The sequence below is a fragment of the Anolis carolinensis genome, chromosome 1 (assembly GCF_035594765.1).
Source record: "Anolis carolinensis isolate JA03-04 chromosome 1, rAnoCar3.1.pri, whole genome shotgun sequence".
Classification (NCBI taxonomy): Eukaryota; Metazoa; Chordata; class Lepidosauria; order Squamata; family Dactyloidae; genus Anolis; species Anolis carolinensis.
The window spans coordinates 177,700,375-177,728,166 of record NC_085841.1 but is presented as its reverse complement, the minus strand read 5'-3'; the positions used below and the strand labels follow the sequence as shown (position 1 = coordinate 177,728,166).

The following is a 27,792-nucleotide window of genomic DNA, read 5'->3' as shown; positions in this document are numbered from 1 at the left end:
TCAGCTATGTGGAAGGGGCCTCAGATAATGTGGGATTTTCTGCCTTGATATTCTGGGATATAGGGCTTTGTGGAAGGGCCCTACATGAAACATTGCGTTAAATCCCCCTGAGGCCACTTATGTAAACACAGTGTCTATACATGCATTTTTTCTGTTGCGACTTGGTTCCTTCTCCATGATGGCTGTCTATGGCCTCCTGTTCTCTGTGTGTGTGAGGAAAGAAGGGAGGGCGACCCTCTTTGTTTGCCCCTTGCCGACGTGGGCTTTGAGCCCGTTCTGCGTGAGATACATAGAAAAGGAGAGCGAGAAATCTGGCCGGAGACTCGCGAAGAGAGACACACCTCCCGTTTCCGAAATCAGCCGAAAGCAAGTCCACTTCCGGCGGCGGAGAAAGGAGGGGGGGGGGGAGACTGAACGAGAGAGGGGGGAGATCAAGGGAGGAGGGAAACGTTGCTATTAATAGCCCTACTCCCTGATTGGCCCGCGGGAGCAAAATAGGGAGGACGGGGAAAAAAGGGGTTTTGTACCACGTGACTTTCCATCTGAAAACTCCAAGATGGCGGGTCCCGTCACGGGCTGATTCCGTTGGCGGCGCGCGCACCGTTGTGCCAGCGCCGAGGGCTTGCCTGTCTGCCTTCCTCACATTCTCTACCACCGGCGCTGCCCCCCTTCCCCCATCTGAATGCCTCTAGCAGAGGTAAGTCCTTGGCCCGGCGGTGGCAGCTGCAGCTTCCCGGCAAAAAAAAAATATCCCGCTTTGAGGCCAGTTATTATTCTGCAGTCGTTATTCGCACTTTCCCTTTAAAAAAAGGGAGGGGGAGGGCGGAGAGAGAAATAGTGTCCTCCGGCTTTTAAGCTGGCCTTAAAGGGTCCCTTTCTGTTTCGAAACGTGTGTTCTTTCTCCGCTGGTAAGACCCGAGCCGCGGCCGCGGGGCGGGGGTGCAAAGGAGGAAGAGCGCGCGGAGGGAGGGGGAAGGGCAATAGAATGCCCAGGGCTGGAGTGTGGGAGGGGAGAGGGGAGAGTAGGAAGGCGGCTGAGTGGCGCTTGGAAGCACCAATCAGGGCCCCGTTTGCCGCCTTGGCGGGTGCTTTTGAGCCCTTGTTCTCGGATGCCCCGGCGCTGGGCGAATAGGCGGGGTGAGGGTGGGGCCGGAGGAGGGTGGGAGGGGTGGGGGCGGGCCTTGGGCCCTTGACCGACACCTGCCCCGACCTATCTCTCGGCTGCTTGCGGATTCGGTCGCGCGAGCCGGAGAGCCCCGCTCTATTTACCCCTTCGCTGGGAACCCCTCCCTCGCGCGCTGCCTCCGTTTTATGAATGAGGCGGGTGGGTCCCGGAGCCGCGCCCGTCTCGCCTTCCAAGCAAGCCCCTCCCTCTTCCTCGCCTTTTGGGCCGAAGGGGTGAGTAGAGCGGGCGCCTCAAGGAAGGAGGGAGATGCGGTTGAGCCTGGAGCTGGAGGGCGAGGCTGGGCGGTGTCCCGGCGGCGGGTGGAGACGAGAAGAGAGGAAGGCCGTGAGGCAGAGCGCTCGCTTCTTCGTTTGCCCCAGGGCGGTGTTTCACTCAGTCAGTCGGTCAGTCAGTCAGTCAGTCAGGCATCCTCCCGCGGTGTACTGGCTGGGAAATTGACAGTAGCCCTGCCGAGGAAGAAGAGCAGGCCGGGGCCTTGTGAATGGGGCGCTTTGGCTCCTGGGAAAATGGCCCTGGCAAAGAACAGCCTCGGTGCGGTCCTTTAGAGGCTGGGGTACCCGAAGCTTTTGTCTGGGAAGCATTAGTGCCCGCTCTGTTAATAGGCAGGAGCCAGCCCTCTCTTTTCAGAGCCAAGGTTTGTTTGTTTCTTTGGGCGCTTGCTTCAAGCAGGAGGGATCAGGCCTCTCCTGGGATTTGGGGCTCTTTGCTGAGTCCACCCCACAGGGCTGCAGCGTAGGCAAAATGGAGAGAGGAAGCCGGAACCTACAGGAAAAAGGTTGGGGGAACATTCGTCAACCAGTGTGTGTGTCTACGGTCCCTTCCACACAGCTGTATAAAATCCCACATCTGCTTTGAACTGGAATATATGGTAGTTTGGACTCAGATAACCTAGTTCAAAGCACATATTGTGGAATTTTCTGCCTGGGTTATATGGCTGTGTGGAAGAACCCTTATGTGCCCTTTCAGTGGGTCCTTCCATGCAGCCATATAACCCAGAATATCAAGGCAGATAATCCACAATATCTGTTTTGAACTGGGTTATTTGAGGTGACTTTCACACAGCTGAATAAAAACGTACACTGTCTGTTTTGAACTAGAATATATGGCAGTGTGGGCTCAGGGCCCTTCCTCACAGCCCTATATCCCAGAATATCAGGGCAGAAAATCCCACAATAGCTTTGAACTGCGTTATCTGCATCCACATTCAGATAATGTGGGATAATGTGGGATTTTCTGCGGATTATTTATGACATTTTAGTTCTCTCTCCATGTATATCACATTCTTACCACATTCACGCGCACACACAGGGCCCTTCCACACAGCTATATAACCCAGAATATCAAGGCAGATAACCCACAATATCTGCTTTGAACTGGGTTATTTGAGGCCCCTTTCACACAGCTGAATAAAAACCCACACTGTCTGCTTTGAACTGGAATATATGGCAGTGTTGACTCAGATAACCCAGTTCAAAGCAGATATTGTGGGATTTTCTGCCTTGATATTCTGGGTTATATGGCTGTGTTGAAGGCCCCTATATCCACACTGCCATATAATCCAGTTCAATGTGGATTTTATACAGCTGTGTGGCAGGAGCCTGTATGGCATTCTTGGTGGATTATTTATAAAATTTTAATTCTTTTGCCCCACATACACACCATATTCACACATACACATAGGGCCCTTCCACACAGCCATATAACCAAATATATAAAGTCTGATAATCCACTGTATCTGCTTTGAACTAGGACATTTGGGTCCACACTGCCATAAAACCCAGTTCAAAGCAGATAATGTGGGATTTTATACAGCTCTGTGGAAGAGGCCATAGAGAGAGAGAGGGAGAGATGTTAAGGTTTTAACTGGGGACTTCTATGTATACAAAGCATCACTAGCAGTGATATTGGGCGAGGAGATGGAAAAACGACAGAATTGGCAATCCAGACTTGCATGCAAGTCTGTTCAGTTAAAGATAACCACCTCTTTGCAAGACAGATTAGGAAACCTGCTTACTGCGGCTAACAGCAAAAGGGACATGCCAGTTCAGATGGATTATTACCTTCCTTTGATACACAACATATTCACATACATACCATAATACATATATATATTTACCAGTTTAGATGGAGTAATTCCTTCCCTTAATACATATGCACATATATAGGTACACACTGTATTCACACACACACACTGTAATATATTTATATGCTCCACTTTAGATGGAGCATTGCCTTCCCTTGACACATGCACACACACATATGTACACGCTGTATTCACACATACCTCATATACATATGTGTGTGTGTGAAGGGAAGGTAATAATTTAAAATGGCATGCCACTTCTGTTGTTAGTCGCAGTAAGCATGTTTCCTAAACTATCTTGTGAAGAGGTGGTTATCTTTAACTGAACAGGCCTCTCATGTGAGTCTATGTTGCCAAATCTGTCATCTTTCCATTTCCTCACCCCATGTCACTAACATAGATGTGCTAGTGATGCTTTGAATACATAGAAGTCCCAGCTTAAACTTTGGCATCTTAAGTAAAATGTAGTCACAAGAAGCCAGGCAGGAAAGAATCCCTTTCAGAGAATTTATGCAAACTGGAATAGACAGTAGTTGGCAGGTACAGGCCTGATTTGATAGAAGCCAGTTTAATACAGCTTTATGTACTTTCTTTGGACACTTCTGTACTTGCTTTGCAAAACTTGCATGTAGCCTAGCTACCTTTTATAGCATCTTGTTACAGCAGCTTATGCATATGCTGTGCTATTGTCTGCATCAAACAACTCTTGGGATATATAGCTATGAACTTGTGAGCATAAACTCTGTGCTGTCTTGAATCTTAAGTTACTTGAATGCAAGAATGTGTTTTTGTCAATATAGTTCTTCAAGGTTCCCATAATTGTTGATAGATCCCTACTGGATTTTATTGTGGTGACGGAGACACTGGCAGTAAATTGCTTTTTTACTGGTTGTCTTAAAAAATAAAATAAAGGGGGTCGTCTATATTGTACTTTATCCATTCTATTTTTGTCTTATTTTGTGATTGGTTAATACTGTTTTGCATCACCTTGAACAATATGCTCCTTAATCCATTATAAATAAATCTGGGAAGCTTTTGTCAGAAAAGTTGTCTTCATTTTTAATTGTGATAATTTTGCCTCCCCCCTCATTTTTGGTTTTTTTAAATCTGTTTTTATTGTTTAATATTTTTTATTTTAATGTTTTTAAATGCAGAAGTACAGTGTTAAACACAACAGACACGCAACAAGAAATAAAACAAGAAATGTAATGAAATGTTGGCTGCAGGTGGACTTGACAGTGACTAGTAGAGAATAAGGCACATGATGTGTTTTTTTACTATGAATCTTTATAGTGATGGTTTTACTGGAAATATTTGTCCATTATCAAATTGTCTTACTTTGAAACAACTTGAAGGTGACCTACAATAGCCTGCTTCAGGTGTGTCAGACAAAATTATTACTGCATTGTTGGGTCAGATGTTGACCTATCATAACTTTCAGCATCCTTATAAAAAACTAAAAATGCCGTACAGTTACAAACAAGATAGGTTCTCTGGGCTTGTTCTTAAGTTGAATTTGTAAGTCAGAACTGGTACATGTTTTAAGTGTAACTCTCACTCTATGTATGTGTGTGCTTTGGATAGCATAGGACAGAGTTAACATCCCTCTGGTGTTTGTTTTGCTGTCTGTGTCCTTGTCTGTACCCCAGTTTCTGTCCCCGTGATAATTAGATTATGAAAAATTTGGCTTGTTGTGGAAACAGGGATTGGTGATAAAGCTTCAGTGTATACACCCTTTCCTCATGATAACTTTTTCAGGTGTGAATTTCCCATCCTAGGGGTAGATTTTTGTCACTTTCTGTTGTCTCAGCCCTCTTCTTAACTGTGAGGTGTTTGTAAGTTGAATGTTTGTAACTCAGGGACTGCCTGTACAAATGTTTGTAATTCAGGGACTGCCTGTACTGAATGATCTGGGAGAAAACATTTTTGCATCCTTTCCCCCTTTCCAAGTTCTATGTTCGTCTGCATATTCATGCTGCTAAAGTAATCTTTTGATGTAACAACCCAATAAGATTGAAAAGTAGCAAGTTTTATATGTTTTACCATGTCTTAGTTTCTCTGCATTGTCAACTTGATAGGTCTCTTAGTACCATGTCCACATGCCTGCTTTTCAGTGTGTCTCTCACCCTCAACTATTTGTTGCTGGAGCGCCCATGAGTTGTAAAGTATGTGGGCAGTCTGCCTTTATAGCCGACACCTATTCCAGATTTAGCTTCAGTTTTGGGAAGTGATGTTGAGTTGCAGACAGCATTGAGATTCCATGCTGTATTGGATGGTTGATTGCAGAGTAATACATGCAAGCTTCTATCAGTTTTTTCCCCTTTAAATTTCCAAGAAAACTGACGTGGTGTAATATGGTCTAGCTGTTACTGTGCCATAAGCATTGCTATACTAAATTAAGGAAAGCTGTATTCTTGAATAACCGGATAAACACAGTGGAAACCATTGCCCCTATATTACGTGGGGCATAGAAGAATAAACCCTCTAAATTATCTTTCCTCTAATTGAATGAAGCAAAGACCCTTTTAATGTATGATATTTCCTAACTAGCACCAGATAATTCCTACTCCAACAGATTGGAATTAGGCAAGTATTTTGGTGGATTTGAATGTTGTGGTCCCTGTTGTGGTTCTCTTTCGAATCAGATTGCTATTCTATCTACACATGGTGTGATTTCTTCTTCCATAGGTATATGTTTGACATCTAGGACAGTTTGATGGCATATCATTTCTATTCTCTTCCTAGACCTTATGTATTTCTGTCCACATATTTTATGTTGACCCTTCCTTTTCTGTTTCTGATTTGGCTGAAAAGAAACACTCTGTATGATTCTGTTTATTTCTATAAGTCTCCTGTAGCTTGAGTCCACTTTGCCATTTAGTTCAGGCAGTCCCTGGGTTACGATGGGGCTGAAATCTACACTGTCATATAAAATCAGCAGCTGATTTTATTTACCTTTTTCTGCCGATATGAATTGTCTTTCTAAAGGCTATGGCCCAAGCAGTGATCGTTTCCAGATTCATCACTGCTGCTTGCTCGCAGTTCTATACATGATTTCCTCCTCTAGAAAGGACCAAAAAGTTGTAGACCCAAATAGTCAGTGCTGTGTACACTTCATTTTTTCAAATGCGATAGAAGAAAGCTTATCTTTCTCTTGGTTATTCAGCAGAATGAAGTAGCAGTCGGTGTAATGAGTGAACGGTAGGCTCCTTCGTTTGCTCAATCTTTATCTTTCAGTGGTCAGCAAAACTGTTCCTCCTAGATATCAAGTATTTGTTACCATTGTTCCTGTTTCATAGATGTAGAATTGAGTCTTTTATAGTATTTGTAAAAATGTCCATGTATGTTGTATTTAGATTATACAGGTTGGGTAGCCATTATGCAGAAATCAAAATTGTTCACATGGATGACTGAGGTAGTGACACTTTTGCTTTCTGATGGTTTGGTATATAAGGTGTCTATGAAACATAAATGAGTCTTGTGTTTATATATGGTTCCCAGCTCGATATCTCGTTATTGATATGTAAATATCCTAAAATTTGAGAAAATCTGAGCTGTAAACCACTTCCCAAGCATTTTGAGTAAGGGATGCTCAACGTATACTCAACTTGAATTAATATCGTAATTATCTTTCTGAAAGGTGTATTGACTAGCAGCATCTTTTATTCCTAACATAAACTCTATGTAACTTGTAAGTTTAAGCCACTGTGATGTGAAATTATTTTATATACTAATGTATAAGTCTAGAATTTTCATTAAAAATCGACCCCTAAACCCTAGGGTGGGGTTGGCTTATACACAAGTGTGTGTACTTGACATGTATTGAGCTGCAATCTGACGTAGCCACCTTGCACACCAGTGTATGTATTTATATTGTGATAAGTAATTCCATTTGGAAAAGGACACAGAGGAACAATTGCTAGAAAATACATGTATGTATGAATTGCCACATTAAACAATGTGTGCTGTGCCTGGAGGTGTATATACAATCTTGCTGCACTGTTTATGTGTTAGTTTTCTTAGTGATCTAATTTAGACTATTTAAAACCTATCTTGCAAAATTCCTTCCATAGCAAGTTTTGCTAGCCAGTTCCTGTTGTCAGCTTTGCATGTTTTCTGAAACATGATAGTTGTTATTTTAACAACAAATTATTTTGCAATACATATGGCAATTTGAAAAAAATCTAGTTGCATTTATATTTTGCTTTTCCCCATGAACCTTAGTGTAGAATGTAAGACTCTTTCCCCTACTCCTCATTATATCTTCATAACCCTGTGAGGTAGGCTAGACTGAGAAATAAATAGTCTGTGGATATTTGTGTTTACAGCCAATTTCTGGAAGTCATCATCCACTTTTTTATCTTTACATAGCAGGGCGAGAGATTGTCTTCCATAAAACAACTCAAATGTTTTTGTAGGTAATGTATGGGTTCTATCTGTTTCTAATATGTGACAAGCTTGCAATATTTGTCCTTGTGTGAAGTATGACAGATTAAGCCACCTTACTCTTAATACTTTATGATGCATTACAGGAAGACATGTGGTGGTATTGAGAGTAATGGAAATCAGATTAATGTATCATCTATATATATAAAAGGCTTTTGGCATCGTGGCGATGCACAGAACAACAAAACCCAACATCCCCCAAACTCTAAAATTACCCACACAATCCATCATCCCCGCCTCCAGTAAGATACAATATAAACAAACAAAAAACACAATCACAACACCAAAAAAACACAACAGGCGATGTGCGCATGCGTACAAACACAATCCTCCCAACTCTTCCCGCGCGCATGAACGCACACACAGAACCGTCCCTCCTCCCTCACCCTCTTGCGCCGCCTCCACCACCAAAGCCAGGGACTCAGCAGGAGAAGGCACACCTCCGCCTCAGGAGGCTGAGCTCCCCATCCTTGAATTGGGAGTTCCACTCCAAAACACCCGGAGGGCCTAAGCCGACCCTTCCCTGCCCTCACATCTCACCTGGGAAACAAAAAAGGCCTCTTTCCCCCTCCCTCCGTACCTTCCTGGTTTTTGGTGCCAACATTGTCACTGCCGTGCAAGGCACTTCTGGGAAAGAGAATCCTCCCTCTCTCCCTCTGTGTGGAGGTTCCTTTCCCACTCCTTTTTCTTCCTCTCGGGCCTGCAGCGGCGAACAAGCGCCCCATCGCCCGCCTTCCCTGCCCCGTTCTCCTCCTCCTCCTCGCTGCTGCTCAGGCCTCCTCCTCCTCCTGTGTCGAAGAACATGGAGGCCGGCACCGGGAAGCGCGAGGCGATAATGAAGCTGCTACGCCCCGGGCCCGCACCTCCACCAGAGCCCGCTCTTCCCTGGCCTACCAGGCCTGCCAACCCACCACCACACCAGCGCCGCCTCCGGTACGAGGGGAAGGGCCAGCATTGAGGGGCAAAGGAGAAGGGCAGACCTCACCCCCCACGCCTCCCGCCTGGCCCCTGAGCAGGTACAGAGCGCCTTCTCCTCTTCTCTTATTTATTTACCCTTTTCCAGTGCCCGGGGGATGATGCAAACGCCTTCCTTGCAACATTATAAATCTGTATATAATATCTATAATATAGTATCTCACTTATCCAACATAAACGTCCCAGCACAACATTGCATAACTGAATATGTTGGATAATAAGAACCAATTCAGAAAACCCAATTAAACATCAAATTAGGGAATAATTATACAAATTAACCACCAAAACGCAGACTACGTTGGATAATCGAGAACATTGGATTACCAAATGTTGCATAACTGAGATTCTACTGTAAGATGAAATAATTACTGTGGTACAATAATACATAACAATATAATCTCTACAATCACAACACTAAATAAAGAACCACACTCTGAAAACAAGGGAATTCCAGGCAGGAAACAATCAGGGCCAGCTAACACCTACCAACAAAGTATTCCCATCATCAAAGTCTGGCAAATCCTGTTTTCTCAAGGTCACAGACAGTAGAAGCACATAAAATATCACAAACAACACCACTCTGAAAACAAGGGAATTCCAGACAGGAAACAATCGGCCAGCTAACACATCCCAACAAAAAATTCACTCAGGGAGGAAACAGCCAGGCTTTAAAGCTACAAGGCCATTACATGCTAATCATTTCTCCTAACTGCAGCGTTCATACTTCCCTCCAACAGACAAAAACAATGAAAAATATTGTATATTCACAACCTTTCGAAAATAATATCCCCTGATGGCGCACTGTCTTAAAGCGCTGAGCTGCTAAACTTCTGGACCGAAAGGTCGCAGGTTTGAATTTGAGGAACGGACAGAGCCCCCACCGTTAGCCCCAGCTTCTCCCAACCCTAAAGTTCAAAAACATTCAAATGAGAGTACATGAATAGGTACCGCTCCAGCGGAAAGGTAACAGTGCTCCATGCAGTCATACCACATGACCTTGGAGGAGTCTACGGACAACACCGGCTCTTCAGCTTACAAATAGAGATAACCACCAATCCCCAAAGTCGGACACGACTGGACTTAACGTCGGGGGAAAACCTTGACCCTTTACCTTAACTACCACAAATTCTTCAATACTTTATTTCCCAAACCACCAGACTTCGCCACAGCAACGCGTGGCCGGGCACAGCTAGTATCTTCTAAAAATAAGAAGTTGTTTTCAATAGTAGTAAAATTGTAGGAGTTAAAATACTTCACTGGGTTCTGCACGTGAGTTTATTAAACCTTGAGATAAATGTTTGCTTGAATGTACTTTAAAAATTGCATCCCAAATTTGTATGATCACTTTTTCTAGAATTTGTCAAATCCTTTAAATTAAACTGGCACAGAGTGGATTTGCCTTTAAATCTGTAGTCTTGCAATTGTAGCTGAAGAAGATTCTGGAGCTTATTAGAATCAGACATATTAAGCTCTCAGTCCCAATCTGGTACATTGGGGCTATGCCTATTCACTGTTCTCAGAAATGTAGTTTCATAGGGAAAATAGTTTCATTCCTAAGGGATTTCCTCCCCACATTGAAGCTCTCAGAGGTAATGTCACTGCAGTGGCAGTAACCATTGCGCTAGTTTAGTATTAGTATTCATTTTTCTAATTTGCTTATGGAAAACTAGCAAAATCCTCTACTGCATTCTTGCCGTTTACTTTGATTTTGTTCTTAGTTTGTGCTGAGTCTCCTAATAACAACTGGGTGACTTGATGTAGCCAGGCCCTATCCTGTAGAGCAGTGGTTCTCAACCTGTGGGTCCCCAGGTGTTTTGGCCTTCAACTCCTAGAAATCTTAATAGCTGGTAAACAGGCTGGGATTTCTGGGAGTTGTAGGCCAAAACACCTGGGGTACCCACAGGTTAAGAACCACTGCTGTATAGTGCTGTATTTCCCATTTCTCCTTAGAATGTGAAGTTAAAGATTAATGGACAACATTGCTCAAATCCGCTAAGTATTACTTTAGATACTTCAAGTCTTCATTTAATATCCAGTTGATGAGATTGAATTGGGCATATTGGAGTCAGTAGCTGGAATTTTACTGGTACATTATGCTAGTGCGGTGTACTTTTATCAAGATTGTTCAGTTCTGCTATATAAGGGAATCAGATTGTTTGTGCTAATTGTCAAGAAAGCTTGCTTTCCCAGGGTACTTTTAGTCCCAAAGATGTCTCCTCTACTGGCCAGCATTGCAGAAGTGAGCTGCTTGGAGCCAACAGCCTTATTTTCCCAACAACAGTTTGCAGTGGTGGCTTGCTGGCCATTTTATTGGCATTGTAATGCAACAGAATCTTGGCCAATAATAGCCTCTAGCCAAAGTCTGTATTTCCATTGAAGAAGAAAACAAAGCAAAGTATATAATTCAAAGCTTTTGTAGTAATGATTAATTCAGTAATTTCAAAGGGTGAACCTTGCCTGCATTAATTCACTTGAGACTACTGCATTTAAAGCATGTTTATTCCACTCTTCAAGCAAAAGGACTCCCAGAATAGCTTGTGCCAGTTAGTTAAAAAAGAAAGCCCCTACTCAAATGATTTTGATCTAATCAGTATGACACAAAAGAAAAAAAAAGAATGACGAGTGAGGATTATGAGAAAACCAAGGGTTCTTAAAATAATTGTGGCAGTAGATAAACTAGTTCAAGTTCATCTCTAAGCAAAGACAGAGGAGTGATGTTGCTTCCTATTTCTTCTTTTGCGTTACAAGGATACTGAGGAGCAACTTCTTGTGTTTGACCCAGTTGATGAAGTCCCTTACTTGGTGCTCAAAGGGGCTATTGAGATCTTTTTTTTATGTTCCAGTGGAATACTCGGAGGCAGTTTGCTTTTGCCTTCATCTGAAATATAGGCTACTTTAAGCGTATTTGCCACTACTCCTTTTTATTTTATACTATAAGGCTGTAGGTGTCTACTCAGGAGTCAACTGCTTTACATTCAATAGTTCTTGTTTCCAGATAGCAAAGTAAAGAATTGCACTCTATCCAATAAGGTAGAGTACTACAGTGTTCTCTCGCTACTTCGTGGTTCGCTTTTTGCGGATTCTCTGTTTCGTGGTTTTCAATAAACTCTAAAATAATATTGTAAATCATAAAAAATGACAATTTGCAGCCTAAGGAAGAGAGGAAGGAGAAGACGAAGGGAGAGAAAAGGAGCCCAAGCGGCAACGGGAGGAGAAGGAGGCGGTTTATCAACACACGATTGGTTGATAAAGATTTAAAATAGTGTATCACTACTTAAAATAATGTATAAATATATAGCGTCCCTACTTTGCGGATTTTCACTTATTGCGGGTGGTCCTGGAACCTAACCCACGCAATAAGTGAGGGAATACTGTACTTCACTTTTACTAATGCTATGGAACCCTGGGCCTTGTTGTAGGGATTTCTTAACAAAACAAAGATAGAAAAACATTCTGTTTTGGGGATTCCAAGATCAAAAATTGGTTGTTGCTCTTGAGCTTAATATTTGAAAAGGTGGTGAATTAAGGAACCTTAGCTTTTTGTATACAGGCATTGAGCCATTGCAAGGCTGTAAAGTTATTGTACAATTCCACTGTAGCTATGGCAACATCCACTGTGCTTCATTTGGAAATCTAAAATGCCACCCAGGAAGAAGAGATTAAGTTCTTGCTGTTTTTTTGGTGCAGCCAAAATTATAATGAACTAACCTTCTAGAATGCCACAATCTTTGTAACACTTTGATTTCTTCAGCTATATGCTACATTTTCTGTCATCTAGTCTGATTGATCAAGCCATATGCATCTGATACTGCTTTATAATGAATAGATGTAGCTACATCTCCAGAGTTTAGGCTTTATTTTTGTTTTGGTTATTCTAATTTGATATTCACTGGTCAGAGGCATGTGCAAAATGTGAGGGAGAAGGAAGAAATGGGCATATATTAAAATTAAGGGGGGAAAGGATGTCTGTGTATAGGCTAAACCTAGGAGCGTTATTTTCAGTGCCAAAACTGATTTTTTACTGGAAACATTTGCTAACTGTTTACAGGTAGATCCTAGCTTTCATGTCTATACTTTAGCACTACATCATTTTTTTAAATGGCCAAAGAAGATGATTAGAAACATGTCTATGTTATTTACATTGTTGAATGATATTATTAATAAAAGATATTTTAAAAACTGAGAAATTTATTCAGAGCAAGAAAATTACATGTACACCTTAACACTGCTAGGCATTTTTATTCCATCTTTGCTTCATAGTAAAGATTTGTTCAATGTAAAATGTGAGAAAATGAAAGAAATATCAAGAATCAGTCTGGTCAATATGCTATGGTACTTTATAACGGATTTCGCCACTGAGGCACCAAAGTCATGCATAATACCTAGATATTTGGATTAAATGGGAGAAAAGTTTTTTAAAAAGAGTATTTTTGCTCCATTGACATAGGCAACCCCCATCTGAACAAATCTTGCCAAGAAATACATGTGATAGATTTGCCTTAGGGTTGCTATAGGTCAGGACAAGGAACAGCAACAATGCTCACAGTAAACACAGTTAGCATATGAATTATCTTCTGGCATATAGACTTCTGTTCTGGCATGGTACCAGGTTTCTGAAGCTTTCTTTCTGATTATCTTAATTATTGGCAGAGCAGTTTTAAATGGAATTACAGGGCATTTACAATATCAGGAACAATTTGTGTTGAGTTGCTCAAAACTTGCTATATGAAGTGTCACGTACAATAGTACTACATTAATAAATATATCTCATTTTGCATGTTTCCATTATTGCTGGAGTGAGTGGAAGGTCTGAATCTACAGACAGATTTGTCTGATTTCTTGCATTTTAACACTAAATGGCAGCAAAATGAGTCTGCCTCTAGCTAACAATTCACACTGCTGAAATAGAACAAAGCTTGAGCCTACCTGGCATAAACTACTGAGCAAAAAGTCAGGGAGGTCCATTCAGTTTACCTACCCAAAACAAATTCCTGGGCTTAGCATTTGGAAGTTCAAAGTATCAGACTTTTGCACCAAGCTCACCTTTGCAGACAGACTGTAGCGTTTCAGAAAAACAAAGTGCATCTCACAAGCTTAAAGTTTTCCCAGTCCTGTATATACTTGGTACTTCAGCAGTTCTCATATACATATATGCACAGTTAAGATTAAGAACTATCAGACGAGAAGGGTTGAGGTGGCATTTACATTTGTTATAATACTGTATTTCTATTTGTTTTGTGCCAGTGTGTTTTGTGCATTGTGTAGTTTCAGAATAACAAATATGCACACCTATTACACATGACTGCAAAAACATAGTGAGAACTGAGTAGACTTTGCTTCCAAGAAAGTCTTCTAGTACCTAAATTGCAGTCTCAGAATAGTTTAGTGGGTGTTTAACAAAAAAGTAATACGTTGTATATCCAGGTTTATACTACCAATAATGAATACAGTGTACCCTCATTTATCGCGGGGGTTACGTTCCAGGATGTTCCAGTGAAAATCTGTGAAGTAGGGACGCTATATTTATTTCCTCCCTCCCTTCCTCCCTACTTCTTTTCATGTATTGCTCGAAGCCTTGGCAGGCCCTCAGAGCCAGGCCAGGCCGCACGCCTCAGCCAGGGCCCTTTTGTGGTAGGAAGGGCTATATGGCCATGTCCCAGAATCCTCCAGAAAACTCGTGAAACAGCGAGTCCGCGAAAAGCGAACCGCGAAGTAGAGGGGGAACACTGTAACTCAACAGAGAAAAAAATGTCTTCTGGAATCTCTATGTACTATGAAAATTTATCAATTTGGAGATGGCGATTTAGGGGAATCTTTCTTGTAAGATTATGCCTATGAATTTGAGTGGTATATAGGATTTGGACCAATTTATCTTTTCAGTGAACATTTTTCTATTGCAAACATATTTTAGGAGGTTTTTTCTTTAGGAAGTGTGAGTTGCTGACTTGAAAGTTTTCAAAAATACCTTCAGAGGGAGAATCCAGTTTGAAATTGCTGGATAAGAAATGTTTTAAAGAAAGTTGTATCATATGATTTTATGTTTGAACTGAGATATAGATTTTTTATTCTGCAATATGTATTACCATATGCTGTACTCATATATAAGTCAGCAGCAAGTTATGGGGCCAAAATTATGGATTTTGATATGACTCATGGATAAGTTGTGGGTCATTCCTTGAAGAGGGGAAGCACCAATGCCAATTCAAGGGACCAGCTGCCCCTGGCTGCCATTTCCATTTCCCGACCCAGGCATTCAAAAAGGCCGGAAGTGGTGGCATGACAGAGAGAGCAGAGTGGATTGTTGATTTTTTAAAGTTCTCCCAAGATGGACTAAGTTCTTGCCTTTCACCACTTTACTAAGAGAAGGGGATAGATAGTTCATTTTCTGATAAGTGCTAAGGTACAGTATTCATATTAATCTGGGGATAAATCAGCCCAGGTTTTTAGGGTTGATTTTTTGAGTAAAGTTTCTAGACTTATATATGAATGTATAGGATGATGAACAGCAAAAATGATTTTATTGATGGTGGTTAATTCTACTGTGGTTGTGGTGTTTCTATTGCGAATGGTTACTGTACTTATTTGTTTCACATGATATCTGTTGGACATAATACCGTATTAGTCCTGCTGTTCAGTTGTTTTCCCCTGCATTCTGTTTTTGAATGTACAGTATATATAACACTTCATACCTTTGATAGTATCCTCATTAAAGCATAGGGAAAATTAAAATCTTTTTGCCTTTAATGTGTATTTTATTAACATATGTGTGTGTTTAATGTATATGTGTGAACAGTATTTTGTAACAACAATATGGACCTTCCTCTGAAAGGTGAAAACATTTTGGGTGGTGGAAGAATTCTTCATGACTTGTACAATAACTAAATGAACTGCCTTGGTTTTGAGACAATCTTGAACGAGCGTACTTCATACTACACTGAAATAGGCACTCAAGGTATCAGATTGTTTGATGGAGGATAAATGCTAAAGGAGTATACATATAGTCAGTCCCCGGTTTAAGACTAAATTCTGTAGATCTGTTCTTAAGTTGATTTATATGTAAGTTGAAATAAATACATTCGTTAAGTGTAACTCCAGCCATATATGCATGCATGCTTTGGATAGTATAGGGAAGGATTAAAACTGCTTTAACTTTTTTTTTTTTTGCTTTCTGTGATTCTGTTCAGAAGATTTCTCCTCACTTTCTGTCCCTGTGACAATTGGACTTTGAAAATTTTGAGTTGCTGTGGAAATAACGGTTGGTGATAAAACTTCTCCATAACTATTCCAGGAGTGAATTTCCCTTTCTAAGATTAGATTTCCTCTCACTTCCTGTTGTCTCAACCCATTTGTAACTAGGAGTCATGTGAAAGTCGTATGTTTGTAATCCAGGGACTGCCTGTACTCTGTGCAAAAGGATGAAAAATTCTAAGGGGTTTTCAGATAAAAATTATACCTTTATAGTATTGATGTCTTTGAGTGCTGAAAAAAAATGAGCAAAGTAGTAAACGCTGAAATAGAAATCTAAAATGTTAAGTTTGGGGGCAAAATTAAGAACAGAAGAAGACACTATATTAAAGTTGGAAGAAGAAAGCGAATTAAAGGAATAGGGAGAATATAAATTTGAAAGAGAGCAGTTCATTAGTCGAGCAAAAAAACTTGATCCAGGAAATGCTGGATATTATTGACAATAACCAGAGCCGGCCCTAGGTAATTTTCAAGTGTAGGCGAACAGAATTTTGGTGCCCCCCCCCCCCAAAACCAATCACTGAAAAATAAAAGCGTTGGATAAGCAAAAATGTTGGATAATAAGGAGGGATTAAGGAAAAGCCTATTAAACATCAAATTACATTAAGATTTTACAAATTAAACACCAAAACATCATGTTTTACAAGAAATCAACAGAAAAAGCAGTCTCGACTGCGCCCCTGTATGTTTTGCGCCCGAAGCGACCGCTTAATTCGCCTCATTGTTGAACCGGCACTGACAATAACTCCAGCTCTTGAAGTTAAACATGTGCAGATAGCATAGCATGTGATGGGGGAAAGTATCCATAAGAACCATTTAACCCTATTCTTTTTTAATTTGCTTTCACTAAAGATTTGCTAGTAGACACTGGCAATAGCCTTCTGGTAGTCAGTTTTCAAAGGTAAAGTGGAAGTTGCTCTTAGAGGACCTGAGATAAATAAATTACCAGAGATATATGACAAACCAATATAGCTGCCTCAATCTATAGAGAAAGAATATACTCTAGTTTTAACTAAGTTCTGTACACAAACATGGAAAATAAAGTATACTGTAATCATAGATTGAAAATGCTCAATTCCCAAGAAAAGGAACACTGAGGTTTGCAATAACTACAGGATTTCTTTGTTTGCATTTCCTATGCAAACAAAGCCATGTTCAAAATTCTGTAGCAAAGATATTATATATGGAGCAAGTATTACCAGTTAACCTTCAGAAAAGTAAGAGACATTAAGGATCGTATTGCAAACATATGTTGGATAATTGAGCACACCAAATAATTTCAAAGGAAAATCAGCATATGCTTTATTGATGATAGCTAACCCTTTGTATAGATCAGGCATGGGCAAACTTCGGCCCTCCAGGTGTTTTGGCCTTCAACTCGCAGAAATTCCAGCCACCTTACTGGCTGTTTGGAATTGTGGGAGTTGAAGTCCAAAACACCTGGAGGGCTGAGATTTGCCCATGCCTGGTATAGATCATGAAAAACAATAGATCCTCTCAAATAAATAAGTGTGTTGTATATAACATTTGATTGTCTTGATACATAAGCTATACTCAGGAGAAAAGACAGTTTTCTGTTGGTAAGGCAGTAATTTCAAATTTTTCACCTTTGTTTTACTTGATTGTCTTATTGACACATAGTTGAAAGGCTGTTTCAATTGTATGTTGAACAAATCATGTACAGCAAGATTAGATTTGGAGGAAGGAGGTGTGAAAATTGGATGAAGGAATACTAATAATTTAAGCTATGCAGATGATACCCTATGATTACTGAAGGAAATAAAGATGTAAAGTATAAAGCAGGTTTAAGGTTGAATATTAAGAAAATAAAAATAATAACCACTGGTGGTGTTTATATAATGTTTAAGTAAACAATGAAGATAAAATAATTCAAGATTTACCATACTTTGACCCTGTCCTTAACCAGAATGGAGACTGGAGAGTAGGAATGGCAGATATGAGTGACTTAGGCAATGTAAAATGTGACTTGAAATGTAAAAATATATAATGAAATGCTAAAATTAAGATTGTCCATGTCATATTTCTCATTTCTATCTATGGTTGTGAAACCTGACAGTGAAGAAAGCAGATAGGAAAAAATAAACTAATTTGAGATGTCTTGGAGAAGAGTTCTACAGATAAATGTTGAACACTAAAAAAAGCCATTGAATGGGGCATAGAACAAATCAAGCCTGAACACTCTAGAACAGGGGTCCCCAAACTAAGGCCCGGGGGCCACATGCGGCCCATCGAAGCCATTTATCCGGCCCCCGAGGCGGCTCACTCCTCCTCCACTGAGGAGGCATTTTAATTATTATTTAATTAATTATTAATTATTAAGGGGTGCTTTGCTAGTGCTTTTAGTGCACAAAGGCAGAAGGGGTTTGGACTAAATGGCCCAAGGGGTCTCTTTCAACCCTCTATTATTATTATTATTATTATTATTATTATTATTATTATTATTGGGGCCTCCGGTAGCACAGTGTGTTAACGCACTGAGCAGCTGAACTTGTGGACCAAAAGGTCACAGGTTCAAAACCGGGGAGCGGAGTGAGTGCCCACTGTTAGCCCCAGCTTCTGCCAACCTAGCAGTTCGAAAACATGCATATGTGAGTAGATCAATAGGTACCGCTCTGGTGGGAAGGTAACGGCGCTCCATGCATTCATGCCGGCCACATAACCTTGGAGCTGTCTATGGACAACACCGGCTCTTCGGCTTAGAAATGGAGATGAGCACCAACCCTCAGAGTCGGATACGGCTGGACTTAACGTCAGGGGAAACCTTTACCTTTTTATTATTATTATTATTATTATTATTATTATTATTGTATGACACAGCAAACAAGATAGATATGCTGGATTTCGTATCACAAAATCACAAGTCGAACACTTCCCAAGTGTCTAGAACTGTGTGATGTATTTTAGGATGATGCGCGCAGATCACAGTAGGGTGGCCTTTTGCAGTTGGCAGATCGTAATTTTGTCAATGTCTATTGTTTCCAAATGCCGGCTGAGATCTTTTGGCACGGCACCCAATGTGCCGATCACCACCGGGACCACCTGTACTGGTTTCTGCCAGAGTCTTTAAAGTTCAATCTTGAGGTCCTGATAGTGGCTGAGTTTTTCCTGTTGTTTTTCGTCAATCTGACTGTCACCTGGGATGGCGACATCAATGATCCAAACCTTTTTCTTTTCCACAACTGTGAGGTCTGGTGTGTTGTGTTCCAGAACATTATTATTATTATTATTATTATTATTATTATTATTATTATTATTATTATTAACAACATTGAGGCTGTATTTGTTCCCATTTTTTTTACTTCAAAATAAGGTATGTGCGGTGTGCATGGGAATTTGTTCATAGTTTTTAAAAAAACAAAACTATAGTCCGGCCCTCCAATGGTCTGAGGGACCGTGAACTGGCCCCCTGTTTAAAAAGATTGGGGACCCCTGCTCTAGAAGCTAAGATGACTAAACTGAGACTGTTGTGTTTTTGCCATATAATGTGGAGGCATAATTCACTAGAAAATATAATTATGCTTTGTAAGGACAAAGGCAGTAGGGAAAGTTTGCAAGACCTGAGTAGTTTTGGAGGTCTCTCACTCATGGGGTTGCTGTCAGTCAAGGCCAGCTTGATGGTAGTAAACAAAACAACAGCCATGGAATAATGTGCAGGCCTGTGAGCCAACTGGAGAAAGAGGGGTGAAACACTGCATTTCTTCAAAGTGACTAGAATAACCAAGCAGATTGATGAGAGAAGGAAGGAAAAAGAAATGTGGTACTTCCATTGCCAACCCATAACATGCTAATAATGTTTTGAGGCTGCTGAAATTTGTGGGCTTATGTACAAGACTGAATTTACTATAAAGAAAACACATAGTCTCTAAACACATGGTGTGAATGTTATGCTACTTATCTCAAAAATGATACTTTTCCATGTGACTGAGCTTGGTTAGTTTCTGAGCTATATGCTATAACTCTCCATACAATTATCAGGAAAATTTAAATGCGCTGCCTTTCAGTATTTCTTTTCAGACTTTTCCTAAAACTAATAGTGTGAATAGCAATTAGTGTTTGTGCTTGGTTAAAGTTCAGGAAGATCCCCTTTAAACCATTCTCAGTTTTTTAAAATAATGAATTAAGTCAGTTCACCCTGTTCTTCTAGTTGATAAACTTTGTTTTCAGTTACCAGAGAACACCAACTTAATTGATTTTAAACAAAGTTTTCCACTTTGCACTCTACATTTTTCCTGAAAAGGCATGAATATTCAACTGGCTCTTCCAAGAATTTAAAAACTGCTTTGTAAATGAGTGGAGATTTTATGCAACTTAGGATGTCATCGACACACTGGCTACTTGAATTTAAGAATTGTCTCTGCTAAAGCACATACTGACGTCTGTTTAGCTCTTGGTATACATATGTAAGTACTGTATTCTAAGGAAGGTCACACACTTGTGTGCTAAAGTTCCAGTTTTGTGCACACTTACAATCAGTTCAGTAGAGAATTGGAATTGCAGTGTGATTGTATGTTTTTGTGGACAAGGGACTGTGGTCATTTCCAAATTAGAAGGATGGTAGTTCCTGGGAAAAATAACGTTCCTATTTAAGATTGACAACAAATATCCATATTGTTCAGTTAGTCAAATAATAAATTCTGATAGTTCCAAAAGTGTCTTATTGGTGCGATTGGAAGTTTCCATTTCAGTTCTGGGCCATCGATTATAGCGGAGAGTAGCACTACAAACCTTGGCAAGACTCCTGCTGCAATTGCACCTTGCTTTGAGGACTGTCATTGCTTGGTCACTTTGCTGACTGGTAGATGGCTGTCCACTTCTCCCTAGCTTTTCTTGTTGGGCCCCTGATCTAAAACGCAAACTGTTCTTCTTCAACTAGCTATCTGATCCTAAAATTTCCTGCTGCTGGCATTTATGTTATTAATAAACATACACATGTATACACAAAATATATAGTATCAACTGCTTGAAAATATTTTTTAAAAATTCAAAAATATTCAAAAAAGGAAAGCCATTTTATATTAGCACTATTTTCCTATGCCGTTGCATATAATGGGACTTGAGGTCAATGGATTTTGGTTTCCCTGGGGAGGGGGTGCCCTGGATGCAAGCACCAGGAGATACTAGTTGCCCACTGTTTGTATGTGTGCATATAAAAATACAGTGTAATACAGTAGACTCCCAGTTAACTTAAACCCAAGCAGTCAGAATTTTTCCTTCCTTCCTTCCTTCCTTCCTTCCTTCCTTCCTTCCCTCCCTCCCTCCCTCCCTCCCTCCCTCCCTCCCTCCTTCCCTTCCCCCTTCCCTCCTTCATTTCTTTCCTCCCTCCCTCCTTCTCTCCTTTTTTCCTTCCTCCTTTTCCATCTTTCATTTCTTCCCTCTTTCCCTCCCTTCCTACCTCCCTCCTTTTCTCCTTCCCCCTTTCCCTCCTTCTCTCCTTAGCATAAGCAGCAGGAGCAGAGGTTTCTCTTCACACACATTTATAATCCAGGAACATGAAGCGTGTCTGTTTGTGATTGTCATAGAATTCTTTAAATTGTTGCAGTGTTGTCATCCAGTCTTCTATTATTGAATTGAAATGCCAGCCCTTCCCATTTCTTCCATCTGCATTATCATTATTATTATTATCCTACCAATCTGGCTTCAATGACAGAGAACATGTCAAGACTTCCTAACTTCCCTGGCATTATGTTTGGTCCTCTTTTCCCCCCTAACCAACCTCACACCTCCCTCCCTCCTTCTCTGTATCTTTCCTTCCTCCTTTCCCTCCTTAATTTCTTCCCTCTTTCCCTCCTTCTCTCCCTAGCATCATCAGCTGCTGGGGCAAAGTTTCTTCTTCACATGGAGGGAGGGATATAGAGGCGGTGGTGGAGGAAGGGCGGCGCTGCTTTGGAAATTGTGGAGGCTTTCCCTCGATTGTCTTCCAGTTGGGCTCGGCTGTTCTACAGCTTCATGCCCAGGAGTGCGGGTGGCAATGGGCTGCACCATCACGGGCGAACCACTGGGGGGGTATGGTGTGTCCTCACCCACAGTATGGTCTTTTAGCTTTTTTGTGCTTTTTTCTTCAGTTTTTATGAGTGATGGTCACTCGTTTGATTGATAAGTGTATTGTGTCCAACTTTCATGTCTATTCGTTTAGTGGTTTTTGAGTTATGTTCCGCCCACGAACGAACATTACATTTATATATATATACTAGCTTGGAGACCCGGCGATGTCCGGGTCATTTCAGAAAGGCATTGTTTGCCTGTGTTCCAAGTGTAGCCTATATCCAATGTCAGCTGGGTTCAGTGGGTGCGGGTGAGCTCCAACTCCCATATGCAAGTCCCATCGTCCAGTGTCCATCCCCCTCCAAACAGAGCCAGTATGTAGAATAGGTCATGAGGGCTCCATGTACCATGTTTGGTCTTGATCAGTCATTTGTGTGGGTCGCGGTGCTCTCAGGAAGTGAGTGAAGGTATTGGAAGTCCCATCGTCCATGGTCCATCATCCTCCAAACTGCACCTGGGTGTAGAGTGAGTCATGGGTGTTCTCTGTTTTAAGTTTGGTCTTGATGAGACATTGATGGGGGTGACAGTGGTCTCGGGAAGTGAATGAATATACTGCAAGTCCCATCATCCAAGGTCCAAGCTCTTTCAAATCTCACCAAGATGTAGAGTGGGCCATGGTGGCTCTATGTGCCAAGATATACAGATATTAAAGCTTTCTCAAAGTTCTATAAGCAAGATAGCCGAAAAGTACAGTTCTGGTTTAGAAATGAAGTATAGAGAGAGCCAACATGGTGTAATAATTTGAACATTGAACCACAACTCTGGAGACTAGAGTTTGAATCCTCAATTGAACTGTGAAAATCCACTGGACAACTGGACAAGTCATACTGTGCAGCCTCAGAGAAAGGCAAAGACAAACTGCCTCTGAACAAATCTTGCCATGAAATCCCCTTGATAATTTCACCTTAAGGCTGTCATAAGTTGGAAACAATGTGGAGGCGCACAACAGCAGTACAACACCTTATTTTAAGCCACAGTTGGTGGTCTCTATATAATGAGCTAAGATGCGAAATACGATGAGGCTGAGTGGGACTTTGCTTGGTCTTGTTCCGGTTTGTGCACGTAGCACAAGCTGGCGTAATGTTGAAGTAACTGCAGATAGATTGAAGTTTAAAAAATGAAGTGTTAAGGATTTTTTGGCAAACTATCAAGATGTTTTTCAGAAAATAATACTTTCTACATACTGAAAATCACAAGCTGTAGAAATCTGCTTATGTTATCCATAATTTGATGTTCTAAGGAAAGTTCCAAGAGACTTTCAAAAATTTGAAGTAAAATAAAGGTGCCAGGGCTTGATATAATACTTATATGCATTGGGATTGCACCCAGTCATAAATTATAGACTTTTGGGAAATTTGCCTCATCCCTCATATTGGAGCTGAAGCATCAAAGGTTGAGTAGGAAAAAGTGTAGAAAGTCTTCGACAATACATACAGAAGTGTTATTGAACCATTGCTTTGGATGCACGTCTGGCTTTGTGTTTTGAGGCTTGTCTCTGCACCAATAAATCTTAAATATTTAATGTTTTGTCTAGATTTGGATCCTTGTCAAAAGAGCAGTGCTCAATATATTCAAGTTGCTTGTAATCTTTGAGGTTCGGGTTTGACATCTTGATGCCTGTTGTAGAGAAATATATTTCAACATTCATCTGAAGAATAACTTTGTGCAATAAATGCTGGAAGGCAGTAGTGTTGAATTCACCTTTTGTTTTTTTTAGGGATAGGATGGGGAATACTCATAGCCTTGACATGTGGAGGGAGAGAATCATTGGATGGCAGGAAAAATACAGTGGAGAAGGAGGGGTAGGCAGAGATTGCAAATTACATGTGGTCTCCCAAGGCCTCCTATTTATCTCCAAAATATTTTTGATCATTTTTATTAAGTATAGTCCTATACCCCCTAAAACATTGATGGTCAGCTTGGAATCCTTGAACCCCTGCAGGGCCCACAATGTTGATTTTTTGTAGTTAAATCTACTGCCATCTTGAGGTTGGTTGGCAACCGCCAGATTGTGCCTGATGGTTGCCTGAAGCCAGCTTCCTGCTATCAATTGCTCTGTGATCGGCTATCCATGCAGGAGGAAGAACAGAGCAACTAGAAGACAGAGGGGCCGCCTGAGGTCAGCCGCCTGTTATCAGTTGCTCTGTGATCAGTTATCCAGTCAGAGAGGAAGAACAGAGCAACAGAGAAGACATAGAAACACACACAGTCTTCTAATGGCTTTGGACTTCAACTCCCAAGATCCCTGATCATTGGCCAAGATTGTCAAGGTTTCTGGAATTTGAAGTTCAAAAACCACTGGAAGACTAGTGTTTGGGAATTACTGATCGACACTGTAAAATTAATGTCTGACTCCATTTCAATCGCCATAGCTCAATGATATGGCATAGATTTGTAGTTTTACAAGCTCTTTATCCTTCTCTGTCAAAGAATGCAGGTACCTCACCAAACTATATGTCCCAGGAACCCATTGCATTGAGCCATGACAGTTAAAGTGATGTCAAACTGCATTAACTGTACAGTGTAGATGCTTGTTTAGATTATTGTTATTATTCTCCAGAAAGGAGGCTGATTTGGAAACCCATTGGGTGACTTGTAGTAAACCATATTCAAAGGAGTAGTTATGTCAGCTTGTTGCATTAGAAAACGGGGAAAAAAAGGAAGGAAGGCAAAAATCTGATTCATATTTTAGCATGTACTTTCATAGATACATAGATGGGAGGGAAGCAAACTAGAGGATACAACAACATGGATGATTCCATTATCAAACTCCATGGGTGAATCTACACTGTAAAATTAATGCAAATTGACACCACTTTAACTGCCATGGTTCAATGCTGTGGAATCATGGGACTTGTAGTTTTAACTTTATATGGCAAAGAATATTAGTGTCCCACCAAACTACAACTGAATAGCAAAATGAATATCCCAAAAATGGGCAATTCGAGGGAAACTTAATTGTTATTATATTATTACTATTAATGCTGTTATTACTAATGTGGTTATTATTAGTAGTATCAGTAGTAGTGTCATTATTGTTATAGTTATTGCTATTACTTTTGCCATTATTACTGTCTATTAATACTGTTCTGCAATCATTATTACTAATTATTATTAGTGTTGATACTATTATTTTAAATTCTTTCTCTAAAGAGACACATTCAGGGTTCATATCGGCATGATGGCTTTGTCATACTGGATTATCTAGTTTTTCTATAGTATTTTTTCTTTTTAACAAACACTAAGATTGATCACTGGCAAAATACCAACTTTATTTATAAATTTGCAATTTTCTTAGAAAGTAAAGGTGATATTGTTATGATCTTACAATATGATTACAAAGCGGTAAAGGGATATCACTATGATCTTATGTATTACTGGTTTTACTGTAAGCCGCTTTGAGTCTTTTTTTTTAAAGAGAAAAGGCTGGGTATAAATACCAACAACAACAAATGCGTATGGAATCATAATCAAAATACTATATTATAATATGAGTGTGCACATTAACAGATTAATGTATATCCCCATCTCCCTAAATTTGAAGAACCTTAATGGGAAAATGTAAATAATTATTTGATGCAGTCTAGTGCCTTAAATCTGGAGTTAACTCATGAGGGTCTGCAATCACAAAGGGTATTTAAAGCAGGGTCCATGGTGAAGAAAACTTTGAAAACCACTTCTCTAAAAGACACAGTGACTATTTTTCAATGAATGTGAAGATGTAGCAGGAGATGAATGCAGTCCTCCAAGAACCCACAGAGAACCACTGTGTCCCTTGAATCTCTGGTATTTGCTTGCTGGAATGCAAATGAAAGATACCAAATTATCTGCTTCTTTAAAATCTTTGTAGTTAAGTGAAGTGCAAATTGTGAATTAATGGTCCGTCTGGAAAGGTGCCAGATATATAATTTTCCCCTTTTTTCTTTTGCAGGCTTATATTGTGAAAACAAATTGAATTGTATATCCTGTTCCAGATTGCAAAACTTTACAGCCTGAAATGTCTATCTGAATGGACGTTTATCTGGTGGCTATGAACATGTTTCCTGGATGTCCCTTTTCAATGTTGTTGGGATAGAAGTCACCTTGTCTGTTTTGTTTCTTTGAAGAATTTCGATTCTGCTAGCAATGAGTTCTCAAAGCCACCCAGGTAAGATTTAAAAAATCTCTTTACCAAATTATATTATAGAAGAATCTGAAACCTGGGTAAGTTTGAATTTTAACGTGAAACATACAATTCAAAGTATGTTAGAGTAATATCAGTGTCTAAATTGTATTTGGTATCTCATGTAGAATAAGAAATATGGACACATAGCAACAAACAGGTCAAGAATGCCTTGTTAAAGTTAACTGCATAAAATAGAATGGCTATATGAAATCACTGAATAAAAATAATAAATGGAAAAATTGAAGAACTGTGGATACTTTTTGAGGTGGTATGGGCAAAGAATGGTGGAGGTGGTGAGATATCATAATATCCCCTCTTTAAATTGTTCAATATTTTCTCGTTACCTTTGATATTGGAGAGTGGCTAGGCATTATCTGTAAGGGTTCATAAAGCTGCCAAGCAAGCCAAATTTTAGGAAGTAGTGGAAGTAACTAAAGGTTTCTATTCCTCTTGAAGAAGTTGAATAATCTATATCTGTCTTAAGAGAGAAGCAAATGGTCACAGTCATTGAACTAAGGGATGTATTGCCTCATAGGTTTTGGTGCATTAAATGTTCTCCATTGATGCTTACATATATGTCCTTCACCCAGAATGCCTTCATTGTCTAGTCCTGTATGCACTAGTCTACTTGAACGTGGCTGGAATCTGCTCTCCTGCCTCCAGCATCTCCTAATTATCAGTGGTGAAGGGCAGGGTATTTAGTAATTGACTATGCAGTGATTCCTAACATTTTGTTTTATAGTGTGTTTCTGTATGCCATGTTTTTCTGTTCTTTTTCTTTTTTGTTAAATCTTGAATCAAGTGCCAGCTTCAGTCTTTCAGATGATTTTCTTAATTGACAGTATTTCAAGCTTACTACTCATAGTGGAACTCTCTAAAATTTCTATCAAATACTTGTAGGCATACCATACAATACTTTTGGGATACAGAAGTTTACTGCAAAAGTGCCTTTATGTAGTTTCCCATTTAGTGACCAGGAAGCTATTGCATAATAACAGTTTGCCTGTAATGTAGTTTGAAATATTCTTGCTTTTTTTCTCAACAGTGTGTGCTCTTAGCTTGAGAAACACTGAACATTTCCCCCCAGTGTGTCAACCAGAATCTGTGACCATATTTGTGATATATTATTTTATGTTAATAAAGTTTCCTGGAAATTTGCTGCAGACCAACTTGCAAACTGGCAGCTATGTTTGATGCACAGCTTTGAAGAGTGCTGCCTTAACACACACATACACACATATACACACACACATTGCTGTGTTCATACTATCCACAATGCACCTTTGTAGATGTGCCAAATTGTAGCAAGACTTGTGCCTTGAGACAGGATCCTAAAACTTGTGCCAGTGTGACTAAAACCTTATTGTTTTTAATTATGTGTTGAGATAAGTGCTTTTAATTATTAAAGTGAATCTCAGTATTAATGGAGAAAAATATCAATGTAGCAGAAATTTCGGTAAGATGAGACTGGTTTTTATTTTTAAATCTTGGTAGGTAGTTTTACCTACCAAGATTCTCTGTCCAACAGCAAGAGGACAGGGAGATAGAGTTGTAGTGTTCTTATCAATATGCTATCCCCTTGGCCGGGTACTTACTTATTTAGGCAATCCCTCGTTGTCCTAGTATGAT

General features: G+C 40.2%; 1 protein-coding gene across 9 annotated transcripts in view; it reads left to right on the top strand.

Moving 5' to 3' along the window:
• The first annotated feature begins 528 nt into the window (after nucleotides 1–528).
• hdac4 (histone deacetylase 4) overlaps nucleotides 529–27,792 on the top strand; it is a 160,178-nt gene continuing 132,914 nt past the window's right edge. For 2 of the 9 annotated variants that reach the window (XM_008113917.3, XM_008113885.3), the window contains exons 1-2: nucleotides 529–697; nucleotides 25,930–26,145. In XM_008113917.3, the coding sequence (XP_008112124.1) occupies nucleotides 26,124–26,145 (22 nt within the window). In that variant the 5' untranslated portion in view covers nucleotides 529–697; nucleotides 25,930–26,123. Of the gene's footprint in view, nucleotides 698–887; nucleotides 909–1,253; nucleotides 1,399–1,441; nucleotides 1,570–1,795; nucleotides 1,821–25,929; nucleotides 26,146–27,792 lie in introns of those variants that run through there. The other 7 variants (XM_008113920.3, XM_008113911.3, XM_008113927.3 and 4 more) reach the window with 6 other exon arrangements.